The following is a 12,887-nucleotide window of genomic DNA, read 5'->3' on the forward strand; positions in this document are numbered from 1 at the left end:
GTCAATCTCATTGCACACGTCAAAAGAGGTGGTCCCTGACAAGGATAAGGCTCTGGCGGCCGATCTGCGGGTTCACCGTATTCTTAGGAAACCGACTGAATGAGGATTTAAGGAGTCTTTGGACCTCAATTATCCTAAAATCTATTACATATTAATATAATAAAACTTTCTTTTATTACAGGGACGCAGTCTGGCACTACTTTTGTACCAAATGTGCTGATAATCTGCATGTCGTGTTATCCATGTCGCCCAGTGGTGACATATTGAGGAATAGGTTTGTTTTTTATTCTCTATAGGTTGCACACGCTACATGGTAGCACAAAAATACAATCATCTACCTAATCGTTGATCATATGATCGAATTTTTTTTTTAATCATAGATGCCGCAGTTTTCCTGGATTGGTAAATAATACGACAATCGACTGGCAGTTTCCGTGGCCGAAGCAAGCTTTGCTCGCCGTTGCTAATGTTTTCCTTGCAGATGTGAGTAAATAATTCTGTCGCTCAAGCTAAATATCCACTAATGCGAACCTTCAAGCGAAGTCTTCAAAAATTCGCAGGCACACACGTAGTTTTACCTTTTATGATTGCGTAATGAGGGTTTTCAGAAATCACGGACACGAGGTAGCATTTAGAGATCATTAACACAAAACAAACAACTGAAAACTATAAAAATTTACATTTTTATTATGAAAGAAAAAGAAAGTTTCTTTTTTCTCCTTTCAACTTTTATTAAGATACAAGTTAGCCCTTGACTGCATTCGCTGCAACTGACTACAGTCTTGATTTCTCTACAGCACAGTTTCTACCGGAATGCCAAATCTACTGGCTTCACTATGTTAGTAAATAAATTTGACAGGTACAAAAAATCCCTGAAGAGTTCCGTTCGATCATAGTAGAGCATGTGGTGCATGTTCACATGTCGGTAGCGCACTACTCCGCCGATTTCCTTCTGCGCCTGCGCCGCAACAACTACGTTACACCCAAGCACTATATGGACTTCCTTACTAACTACATCTCATTGCTGAACGAAAAGGACGCTTTTATTGTAGCCCAGGTAAGTGAAACTATCCAAGGCTAAGCTGAGATTTTTAGAGCATTCTTTGACTTTATTCAGACTCTCATTCTAAGATCTATAGAGCCTACTTTGACTTAGCTTACACTGAAGACACAGTTGAAACGAGGCCGATTTATAACCGAGACAAACATCTGTTTTAAGTCTGAGTGAAGTCTTCGCAGTCAAAGTGCGTTCTAGAAATCTCAGCTTTAGTGACGAGCTTTGAAACAGGACTTTGTCTCTGGCATAATGCTATTTGGCTTTCACCCTATGTAACATCTCTGTCATTATTGTGTCTCGTACTGATTCTAAATAAAGTCTGAGAGAAGTCGAAGTACGGTCTACAGAATGAGTAGCTAATATTATTCTTATTTTTTAGTGCGAGCGTTTGATTGGTGGACTAGCAAAGATTGAAGAAGCCAATGTTCAATTAGAAGATCTAAATGCTAAGTTAGCTGTTCAAAAAGTTATTGTTGCAGAACAAACCAAGGAATGCGAAATTTTACTCAAAGAGATTTCAACAGGTATTCAAATAAAGAGAGATAAGATCAAAGCAATATCAATAACTAGAAAGTGCCCGCGGCTTCGCCCGCGTGGATTTCGGTTTTTAGAATTCCCGTGGGAACTCTTTGATTTTCCGGGATAAAAAGTAGCCTATGTGCTAATCCAGGGTATAATCTATCTCCATTCTAAATTTCAGCCCAATCCGTCCAGTAGTTTTTGCGTGAAGGAGTAACAAACATACACACACACACACACACACATACAAACTTTCTCCTTTATAATATTAGTGGGAAGTGTGATAATACTATTTGATCATATTATTCTTGTTAAATTATTTTAGCCACGGAAGCAGCAGTTGCTAAGCAGAATGTCGCAGCAATCAAAAGTGTAGAAATAACAGAACAAAGTAAAGTTATAGCTGAGGAAAAGTCGGAAGCTGAAGAGGCTCTATCTGCAGCACTACCAGCACTCGAAGCTGCCAGACTAGCTCTATCGGACTTAGATAAGAACGACATTACAGAAATTAGATCTTTTGCGACCCCACCTGAGGCTGTGCAGGTAGGTGTCAAGCAAGTGGTCGAGTACATTAGCCTAGTAGGTAATGTCCTAGGAAAAGATATTATCACTTATCATAATAGTGTTAAGCAAAAATGCTGTAGCAGTTCTGATACTGATCACAATATTTTGACCATGCGATGCTTTGTATTTGATTTGAGATTTATTCATAGAGATTTGTAACATTTGTACTAAAAATTATGGTAAAGCTATTAACATTAAATGTGTAGGTTGTTTGCGAATGCGTTGTAATAATTCGAGGCATAAAAGATGTCAGTTGGAAAGGCGCTAAGGGAATGATGGCGGATCCAAACTTTTTGAGAAACTTGCAAGAAATGAATTGCGACCTCATCACACAAGCACAAGTAAAGGCAGTGAAGGCACATATGAAAAAAAGCAAGAAACTTGAAACAATGCAGCAGATTAGTAAAGCTGGGTGAATAATGCTTTCTAAATTATATTCAATAATAAAGTTTAACTCTATTTTACAGTTACAGTTTAAAAAATATATATTATATTTGTTGTAGTTACGGTCTGTTGAAATTCGTTACTGCTGTGCTAGGCTACTGTGCAGTATACAAAGAAGTAAAACCCAAAAAGGACAAGGTAGAGGCTCTAGAAAAAGAGTACACCGAAGCAGTCAACTATTTGGCTTCCCTTAACCGAGAGATCGATCGCTTACAACGAACTTTAGATGGGCTTAATAATAGATATGAAACTGCCATGTTAAGAAGACAGGAGTTGCAAGAAGAGACAGATATTATGATGCGAAGATTGGTAGCAGCTGACAAACTCATGTCTGGTTTGTCAAGTGAACAGAAACGCTGGACAATAGATTTGGCCGCGTTATACGTTGAACAGTCCCGTCTGATTGGAAATTGCTTGTTGTCAGCATCGTTCTTGAGCTACACTGGTCCATTCTCGTTTTCATTCCGACAAACGATGTTGTATGAGGATTGGATGGGAGATGTTCTAGAAAAGGGAATCCCTCTTACTACACCGTATACTGTTGAAAAAAATTTGACTAATGAAGTTGAAATTAGTGGGTACGTAAGATCTCAGTTTCAATTTCGTTACTACTTACTAGACAAAATATAAAGTTTTTAAACACAAAAGTGTTGTTAAAAATGTCGTAAAAGTTGTTTTTAAAATATGCCTGTCATGTTTGCTTTAGCTGGAATTCGGAGGGATTGCCACCAGATGAGCTATCCGTACAGAACGGAATTCTCACAGTAAGGGCATCACGATTTCCGCTTTGCATCGACCCGCAAACACAAGCCCTCAATTGGATTAAAAAGAAGGAAGCTAAAAACAACCTCAAGGTACTAAGAAACACCTCTCTTTAAAGAGAGACCTACTGAATCACAGTCGGATTTTTACCGCTTAAAGTTATAAGTTATCATTATTTCATATTTTACTAGGTACTTTCATTCAACGATCCGCAATTTCTGCGACATTTAGAAATGGCGATTAAATATGGAATGCCGGTTTTGTTTCAAGATGTTAATGAGTACATTGATCCAGTTGTGGATAACGTTTTGGAGAAAAATATTAAAGGTATCAAAGGATTTCTAGCTAAATATAAATATTTCTACTATATGCATCTAAAACATTCTTATATTTCAGTGGAAAGCGGTCGGACGTTTGTGATGCTGGGCAGTAATGAGGTAGACTACGATCCACACTTTCGAATGTACCTTACTACAAAACTCGCCAACCCACAGTTTAACCCAGCTGCCTATGCTAAAGCTGTTGTCATAAACTATACTGTGACAGTACAGGTAATTAAAGATTTCCAGCTACCAAATCCAACATAAAAAATAGAACATCAGAAATCCGAACAGAACGTGAGAGTTTTTATGCAAGAACGTATATTGGTCTCACTGTCTTAGATTATGTCATAAGTTATCTTCTTCAGGGCTTAGAAGACCAGCTGTTGAGCGTTGTGGTACGCGCGGAACGATCAGATCTAGAAGAACAACGAGAGAGTCTCATCATAGAGACAAGTGCTAACAAGAGTCTCCTCTCAGGATTAGAAGACTCCTTGCTGAGAGAATTAGCAACATCTACGGGCAATATGCTGGATAACGTAGAACTCGTTGATACGTTGGAGAACACAAAATCTAAGGCAGCTGAAGTAAGTCATTCAGCATCAGTCTTATCAATCTTTTAGCTTAAGCCAATATCTAAGTCCGATTACGTATGTTTTAAAATGCGAAAAATATCATAAAGTTTTTATTCCCAGGTTATGGAAAAACTTGAACTAGCAGAAGCGACTACGAAAGACATTGAGATACTTCGAGATGGGTACCGGCCGGTCGCTAAACGAGGCTCCATTCTATTTTTTGTTCTATCAGACATGGCTAGCGTCAACACGATGTATCAGTATTCGCTGTCTTCATATCTAGACGTAAATCATTTGTTACTTTACTTTAAAATTATGTACATAATTATTGATTTTGTATATGGATCAGGTACTTTCAAGATTTTTTTTTTGCTTCACAGGTGTTCTCGTTTTCTTTGCGCAAGGCGATGCCAAATGTAATACTGACAAAACGATTGAAGAATATAATTGACATGTTAACAAAAAATGTCTATGATTACGGATGCACAGGTAACTCTGCCATTATTATAACTGATGTTCCAAGAAAGTGAATCAATTTTGACGGCACCACGAACTAGAAAAAGTGTGCAGGTTGGTAATGCGTGGAGCGAGGTGGCTTAGCTAAAATGAAGCGTTTGAAAAAATACGACCTGGCATAAATACAACAGATTAGCAAGTTCTGTATTTTTGAAATATCTAATCATGTTTTTTTAAACTCAGGCATTTTTGAGAGGCACAAGTTGCTGTTCTCGTTCCAAATGGACATAAAGCTGGAGCAAAGCGAAGGAAACGTAACACAAATGCAGCTGGACTTCTTCATTAAGGGAAACATCTCTTTGGAGAAAGCGGCGAGGGCATGCCCTGCTCCATGGTTACCCGCACAGGTATAGAACTGCTACCTTAATGAGTCTGCATGGACAATTATTTTGTGCTTTAGCGTTTATAGGTATGATAATAATGTGCGATAGCAGCACATAGCTAGTGCTTGAATTAGATCCACCTTTATTACCAATAGAGTTCAACATGGCCATCATACGGTGATGAAGAAGTTGGCTCTTTCATTTCATCAAAGAATACAGAAAATGACCAGCAATTCCAAGACAAAATATTGACAAAAATAAACTATTCCTGTCAATATAAGAAATTAATGACGTCAGTAATTTCATTTTCCAACAATACAATAGTGTTGACAAAAGCGTTTTTGTAGAAGTTTTGTAGATTGTGTTCTATTTTGGCAGGGTTGGCAAGACATTGTCAAACTTAGTGCAGATTTTCCTGAGAGTTTCGCCAATTTAGTCGAAGATATCAGTAGAAATCTGGATGCTTGGCAGGAGGTAAATAATTTTTATACCAAACCGCAAACCAAATTAAAAAATATTCAGGTTTATAATACTTGAGTAGAACTTGAATTACTACCAGGATAATATCACAAAGAATTTTCGAACGTATTTTACGTCACTATTGAAAATTTAACTCTCTTTTCATATCTTCTGCGCAATCTAGTTAGTATTTTTTCTAAAAAAAAAGATCTTTAGTAAAATTGACATTATCTGAACAGCACATAATACGTTTATATTTTTTGCAGTGGTTTGACAGCGACAGTCCCGAAGCCTCCGAGATTCCAAACGGATATCGAGAAAAATTGACCCCTTTCGAAAATCTGATGCTGCTCCGATGTTTCCGTGTGGACCGCATTTACCGAGCATTGACAGATTATATCACCGTAACAATGGGGGAGGAGTACATAACACCACCTGTCATCAGGTATGTATGTCTTTGTTCGTCATATGAAGTTCTAAATGAAGTTCTCGTCTGACCAAGAAAATACCGATGAAGTCCTTGAAAATCCATTGCTTGACAGCATTTTCTGTAGACGTGTTAGTAAAATCTCTTCTTCTGTTCTGGAATTTCTCCTTTCTAACCTATCTACTGCTTTGTGTAAAGTTGCCTTAGAATAATTATTTAGTGCAACTACATTAACGTATTTAATCATTTTGTTTTGCAGCCTCGACATGATATACGAACAAACCACGCCTTACACACCTGTGGTTTTCATTCTAAGTCCTGGGTCTGATCCCACTTCTGATCTGATGAAGTTGGGAGACAAATACGGTTTTTGTGGCGGGAAATTTAAATACCTATCCCTTGGTCAAGGACAAGAAGGGGTATCCTTATATTGTTTCTAATTTTGAATAAAGAAAAAAGTTATAACACAATGATATTCTCACCTAGAAAGACTTTTAGTATCTGGTAGTTCTCAACAACCAGTTAAAAACTAGTTTCATCGCCAAAGCAATGTACTCGTAACTACAAAGTTCCATCGTGATAAAAAAAATACTTTCTGAAACCCGAAAAATGTAATACGTCTGAAACTAAGCAACAATTTCTTATATTATATTAATTCCATTTCCTAATAATTTCTTCTTTATTTCTATTCTAGGCTGCTCTTGCTTTACTAGAAGGCGCGATTTCTCACGGGCAATGGTTAATCTTGCAAAACTGTCACCTGCTTGTGTCGTTTTTGCGTGAATTGGAGAAACAGCTTGAGATGATGGAAAAACCTCATCCCGAATACCGCCTTTGGCTGACTACGGACCCTACTCCCACTTTTCCAATTGGCATACTTCAGAGATCTCTCAAGGGTATGGACTGAATTGGTTTACGAGATTTTGTATTAGAAATAGCCTGCAGACGTAGCATATTATAATCACCAAGATTGTTAACTATTTTGTTGCCTAATGGTTGTCATACTATACAAGGTTGTTCTTGCAAATCAACTACAATGCCACCAGCTGGGCGATTTAGAACACTCGATTCGATAATTTATCGTTCGATAAGATGTATTTTTCAATTCAAAAAAACAACTTATCGAACGATAACTTACCGAATCGAGTATTCTGAATGCCCGGCAGATCTGATTGTAGCCAAGCGCTAATAATAAATTTAAAAATTAAAGAACTTTTTATTTTCCAGTGGTCACAGAACCGCCAAACGGATTGAAATTAAACCTACGCAATACTTATTTCAAGATGCGTGCACATGCACTGGACGAATGCAAACATCCGCAATTTAAGAAATTGGTCTACGTCTTAGCATTTTTTCACGCTGTTGTGCAGGTATACGATACGATACGAAATGGATTTAAAACAGCATGAGCAGATGTAAACTACTTACTTTAGTACCATAATATACAGCCAGTGGAAAACACCTGTTCTTCCACTGGTGTATGAGTTTCTACCTTCTTAAGTCCGCTACCATTGATCACACTTGATGCACCAGAGCATTCCTTATTTATTGCCATTTGGGCACATACAGATGAATCGCCTTTGAAACCTCACTGGCACGCCAGGCTCTGCCACAAAGAACTACACCCTTCTTGAGAGTAATGTGAAAAATTTCTTATCTACTTCCAACTGCCAAAATAGCTGCAAAAACTAACTAAATTTCGAATAAAACCCGACTTTTTCTTAATTCATCAGGAACGACGCAAATACGACAAGATTGGCTGGAACATATCGTACGACTTTAGCGAGTCCGACTTTGTCGTATGCATGCAGATACTGCAGTGCTACCTCGACAGGTGCTACACAGCTAAAGGTCCTGTGCCGTGGGCCACGCTCAAGTATTTGTTTGGTGAAGTTAGTATTGCTAGTTTATTAGAGGGCGTTTAAACAAACACTAGCGACATCAACATAACTTCCAAGGCTACAAGAAATCTTTCTTATAGGGTGTCGTGACATATTTGAGACTTTCCTACCCTCTCAAAGCCAAGACCAGCTGAAGTCGCTTTCGCGGTTGGAAGTTTATTTTAAGGCAATCTTGGTAACGGGCCGCCATTTTTTAAATCATGCTCGAAGGTGTCTAAACTTGCGCAAACTCCACGCTAATATATTTGTTCTATATACCTAGGCTACGCGTGTGTCTCACACACACAAGCGTACGAATTTGGCTTCACTTTTTGAAGTACAATTGCATGAGCTTTGCTTATCCGGAGTTTTTTAATTTCTTTGTTAATAAAGAAGTGCATGTAGTATAAAAAAATATGATTGAAAGAGTATAAAAAAATAAAGTGTGATTGAAATTTTCTAAAGGTAATGTATGGCGGTCGAGTGATCGACGATTTCGACAGAAGAGTTGTCAAAACTTACATGGACGAATATTTGGGAGAGTTCCTGTTTGATAAGTTCCAGCCTTTCCATTTCTACAAAGACTCCACATTTGATTACGTAATGCCACCAGATGGCGAACGTGAAGAATATATTGGTAAGGAGAAATGATAAAGCTAACGATTAGAAATTTGCTAACGATTAAACAAATTGAGATGAAATGTATAGGATTTTCAAGTGCCATACTATCACTCCAACTGCAAAAGTTTTCCGCTATCTTCAAACACTATTTTTACGTTTTTGGCACTGAACGTTTAAACTTTAACGTTTTAGGCAACCTGAGTTACTTGACTGATCATCACATTAAACGTTAATTTCATTTATTTATATCGTTTGACGTTTACATATTGAAGATTATAAATTAATTTACATGCTAGGAAAATTCTACCTTACCAGGCTTATCAGGCAATTATTATAAAGAGGGCAAAATTACAGTCAAACCAAATCAAATCACCATCATTGGAGCTAACCAATTAAATAAACCGCTATTAGTTCCAATCACAATGTTTTCCACAATTTTTTATTCTGTTTTGTTGTTGTTTAGATTTCATCGATATATTGCCATTGGCGAATACGCCCGAGGTGTTTGGACTGCACCCAAATGCAGAGATTGGATACTTCAGCCAGGCCGTGCGAGAAATGTGGGGACACCTCATCGAGTTACAGCCTCAAACAAGTATATAAATAACTTTACCTTTTTTTTATTTATCCAGTTTTGATGGCTGTCAATAGCATCATTCGCTTAAAATCCTAGGAAATATCTTACATATATAACAGCTGTAAAGTTGAAAAGCTCAGTAGTTAATATACTTACATAGAAGCCTGTCGCCGCAACACAGAGATTTAAAAATCCACACTTATTAATATTATAAATGCGAAAGTGTGTCTGTCTGTTTTCACGGCCCAACCGCTGAACCGATTTCAATGTTTGGTACAGACTTGGGGTACATCCCGGGGAAGGACATAGGCTACTTTTTATCCCGGAAAATCGAAGAGTTCCTACAGGATTTAAAAAAAAACCGAAATCCACGCGAGCGAAGCCGCGGGCATCCTCTATTTTTTAATAAATATGTATATGGTATTAGCGTAGACCTATAGTATTAGTAAATACGTTAAAGCCAACTGAATATGGAACCTTAGGTGTGTTCTGAACTTCGTGTTGAACTGACACTCAATCAGATTTTAATGACTATTATTATAATACATCAAATTATTCGAAGCTTTAGTATAATCCTTTGTGAGCTTTTTAGTATAGTATATATATTTTTAGTATTTAATATCATCGGCTTGCATTTTCTTTCGAAATCTGTTAAAATCCAGCTAAATATGTATGAAACAAATCCCCCGGTTGTTTGTAATGTTGAACAACAGTTCCAAACTAATTGGGCTACAAGGGTTTCGTTAAACAAATTGGAATCGGGGAACTCTGCGCTTCATTATTTTCATGTCGTTTCTTGATTATATCTACCTACCTACCTAATATTTGTTTTTCTGCCCTGATTTCATGCCACTAGCGAGTATATTCGGTGAGTTTTTTCGAGTAGTTTGACTGAAAAAATATTATCTATTATCCACAAATATGCTTCATTTTATTTGGATTTTCGAGAATCTTTCTTTATTTACACTTTTTACCATGTTATTTTTTTTATGCAACCAGTGGAAAAAGTTGGTGAGTTAATGATCTAAATATCTATTTAAAAGCAAATTCTACAATCATTTTAGACCCGTGATAAAAAAAATTGAGGAATCAAAAACACATTTATTTGAATAATAATAATCTATTCTATTCTATCGATTTACGGGCGAAATTAATAATAATCTGTCTAATCTGTCGATATGTTACTCATCAGCAACGTTGTTATTTGTCGAAAAACCATATGATTTTAGACAGATACAAAGTAACTTAGTAAGCTTAAAGATAGATTGCTTATTATTATTATTTTTGGCCGTTACCGATATATCTCGTGGTTAACTGTCAGTTAAGTAGTAAAGTGAACTTATAAGTTGTCTGATAGTATGGCCTAAACCCAACTCATTCTGAGAAGAGACCCATGCTCAGTAGTGGGCCAGCGATAGGTTGATCATGATGACGCGCAATGTAGAATCAACATTTTTGTGTGAAAAATACTGATAAAAGCTATTATGTACGGTCAGCCTCCGAATTTGAGTAGCAATTACGTGAAACTATTGCAACAACATGTCTCACTTATGACTTTTTCTATAAACACATGGACACACCTAACGCATGTGCCACGCGAATATGGTCATTAAGGTGCTAACCGTCTTACGGCCTTTCACTGTATTTAATGGATCAATAAATAAATTCAGGTGAAGGCGGTGGTGCAATGAGTAGAGAAGAATTCATAGACATGACCGCCGTGGACATCATGTCAAAGCTTCCACCGGTTTACGAGGTCTGGCGCGTACGGAAGCAGTTTGAGATGAACATTACTCCCAGCATTGTTGTTCTGCTGCAGGAGCTGGAGAGGTAATTTCATTCATCTATCAAAAAATGAGGTGATCTCCTGGTCAAGGCATTGTCGACCAGGCTTATACGAGGAGACTGGGGTACGCACCTCCATATTTTCGGAATTATGTGCGTTTTAAGCAATTAAATATCACTTAGAACACCTCAATAAAGCTGGCGTTCCCGCACAGCTTTGTAGGATAACTGTGAGGATTATTTTTTTACTGTCCAAGTGTTGAAAGTCTACTTTTTAGGAGAAACGGATCGGCATGATTTTTGCATGGTTATAGTTAAAGATCTGGAGATGGGCATACGCTACTTTTTATCCCGGAAAATCAAAGAGTTATACGGGATTTTTTAAAAACTAAATCCACGCGAAATCGCGGGCATCCGTTAAGGGGCATGAGACCGGCCTGCCCGCGAAACTCAAATTTAATTTGGTTTTTCGCAATTTGTGAACTAATACGACAACGTAGGCTTATGGCATTCTAATTCCAACAGTGGTAGTATGATCCTTACAGGTTAATTAATTTATTATTAGAAATTAATTCTAGTATCGACTAATTTGTGAGAATAGTCGATACTAGAACTAATTTCTTAAACTGGACCCTCAAGTAAAGATTTTTATATAAACCTGTAAGAATCATACTACCATTGTCGGAATTAGAATGCCATAAGCCTACGTTGTCGTATTAGTTCACAAATCGCGAAAAACCAAATTAAATTTGAATTTCGCGGGCAGGTCCGTCGTCGCTGCCACCTTAATTGTAAATATTTTGTCAGGTTCAACCGTCTGATAAGCAAGTTACGGGTGACTCTCTCTCAACTACGCAAGGCGTTGGCTGGTGAGATTGGCATGGACGCGGTGTTGGACAACGTCTCCTACAGCCTGTTCAATGGACAGTTGCCGAATGTGTGGCGCAGCCTCGCTCCAGATACGCGCAAAGGGCTCGGCGGATGGATTGACCACTTTATGGCGAGGACCAAGCAGTATACTGACTGGGTACATAGAAAGACCTTTTTTTTTGTCTGCTTAGAGTGGTTACATACTTAGTCAAGCTTACCGCCAGGGCGGCTCCTATTCGCGCTGATATAATCAGCGTAACACTATAAAAACTACAAAGCCCATGTTCCGCGCGCTTACCGTCAGCGCTGGCGGTAAGCGATGCAGTTTGGCAAGATATATTCTATGAGGATTTTTTTGTGTCTTTAAATTAATAAATTTAAAAAAACAGTGTAAATTAGCAACTACACTTAGCCCGTTACACACTCATCCGATCCCAATCCGTGAAAATACGTTCCGAAGTAGTCATAGAACTATTTGTATGGTAGCTTGCACTAGATCCGACTTCCGTCATCTGATTTCTCGGATATCTCAGATGTGCCTCTTATTCAAATCGGAATATGACGTAGATATGTCAAAGATGTCCACTGAATAGCTTGGATTTGGGTCAGAGATCGGATTAGTGCGTAATCAATATCCGATTTCGGTCAGAGTTTTTTATCTCTGTAGGTATTTTCACGGACTCGGCTCGGATGAGTGCGTAACCGCTCTGTGTTGGTATTCCAACAGCAAAGTATAGAAAGAGACCAGAGTACTACGCAAGAGGAAGGATCGCGTTTTATGAAGCGACATTTTCAGAAGCAAATCTCAGAAGCAAAGCAGTTTCCATAGAATCTGAATTAATGTGTGATAAAAATGAATCTGGTATAGGCTTCTTGGTTTCTGACATTTGACACAGAAATCGTTTACTTGATCACCATTATCTACATTTGTAACAAACCTAACCAAAAAATATATTGTAAATGTAAAGTAATCAATATTCTCGATGACTTAGGGAATTCTTCACTCGAAAAGCCATCAAAATATATTAAAGACGGCAAATTGGTTTTAAACTAAGTTCAAAAGAAAGATCGGTTTCAGCTAAGTACATCAGGGAATAGGGAAGAATCGGATTATCCCGATCGATTTACGCAAGGGACTGACAAAGGCGATTCACATCAAGCTTTCGTACAGATACTATAAAATTAAAT

At 37.7% G+C, this 12,887-nt stretch overlaps 1 protein-coding gene across 1 annotated transcript in view; it reads left to right on the plus strand.

The window, feature by feature from the left end:
* Positions 1 to 12,887, plus strand: part of LOC123875519 (dynein axonemal heavy chain 10) — a 77,722-nt gene that overhangs the window by 61,748 nt on the left and 3,087 nt on the right. Inside the window, exons 65-88 of the mRNA XM_045921391.1 lie at positions 182 to 274; positions 381 to 483; positions 860 to 1,057; positions 1,437 to 1,581; positions 1,902 to 2,119; positions 2,347 to 2,552; positions 2,644 to 3,162; positions 3,291 to 3,438; positions 3,538 to 3,673; positions 3,743 to 3,897; positions 4,035 to 4,253; positions 4,362 to 4,526; positions 4,622 to 4,730; positions 4,941 to 5,104; positions 5,459 to 5,554; positions 5,806 to 5,984; positions 6,226 to 6,385; positions 6,661 to 6,862; positions 7,194 to 7,336; positions 7,700 to 7,858; positions 8,312 to 8,483; positions 8,931 to 9,062; positions 10,715 to 10,874; positions 11,637 to 11,856. Of these exons, the coding sequence (XP_045777347.1) occupies positions 182 to 274; positions 381 to 483; positions 860 to 1,057; positions 1,437 to 1,581; positions 1,902 to 2,119; positions 2,347 to 2,552; positions 2,644 to 3,162; positions 3,291 to 3,438; positions 3,538 to 3,673; positions 3,743 to 3,897; positions 4,035 to 4,253; positions 4,362 to 4,526; positions 4,622 to 4,730; positions 4,941 to 5,104; positions 5,459 to 5,554; positions 5,806 to 5,984; positions 6,226 to 6,385; positions 6,661 to 6,862; positions 7,194 to 7,336; positions 7,700 to 7,858; positions 8,312 to 8,483; positions 8,931 to 9,062; positions 10,715 to 10,874; positions 11,637 to 11,856 (4,201 nt within the window). The remainder of the gene's footprint in view (positions 1 to 181; positions 275 to 380; positions 484 to 859; positions 1,058 to 1,436; positions 1,582 to 1,901; positions 2,120 to 2,346; positions 2,553 to 2,643; positions 3,163 to 3,290; positions 3,439 to 3,537; positions 3,674 to 3,742; positions 3,898 to 4,034; positions 4,254 to 4,361; positions 4,527 to 4,621; positions 4,731 to 4,940; positions 5,105 to 5,458; positions 5,555 to 5,805; positions 5,985 to 6,225; positions 6,386 to 6,660; positions 6,863 to 7,193; positions 7,337 to 7,699; positions 7,859 to 8,311; positions 8,484 to 8,930; positions 9,063 to 10,714; positions 10,875 to 11,636; positions 11,857 to 12,887) is intronic.

Source organism: Maniola jurtina, chromosome 20 (assembly GCF_905333055.1).
Source record: "Maniola jurtina chromosome 20, ilManJurt1.1, whole genome shotgun sequence".
NCBI lineage: Eukaryota > Metazoa > Arthropoda > Insecta > Lepidoptera > Nymphalidae > Maniola > Maniola jurtina.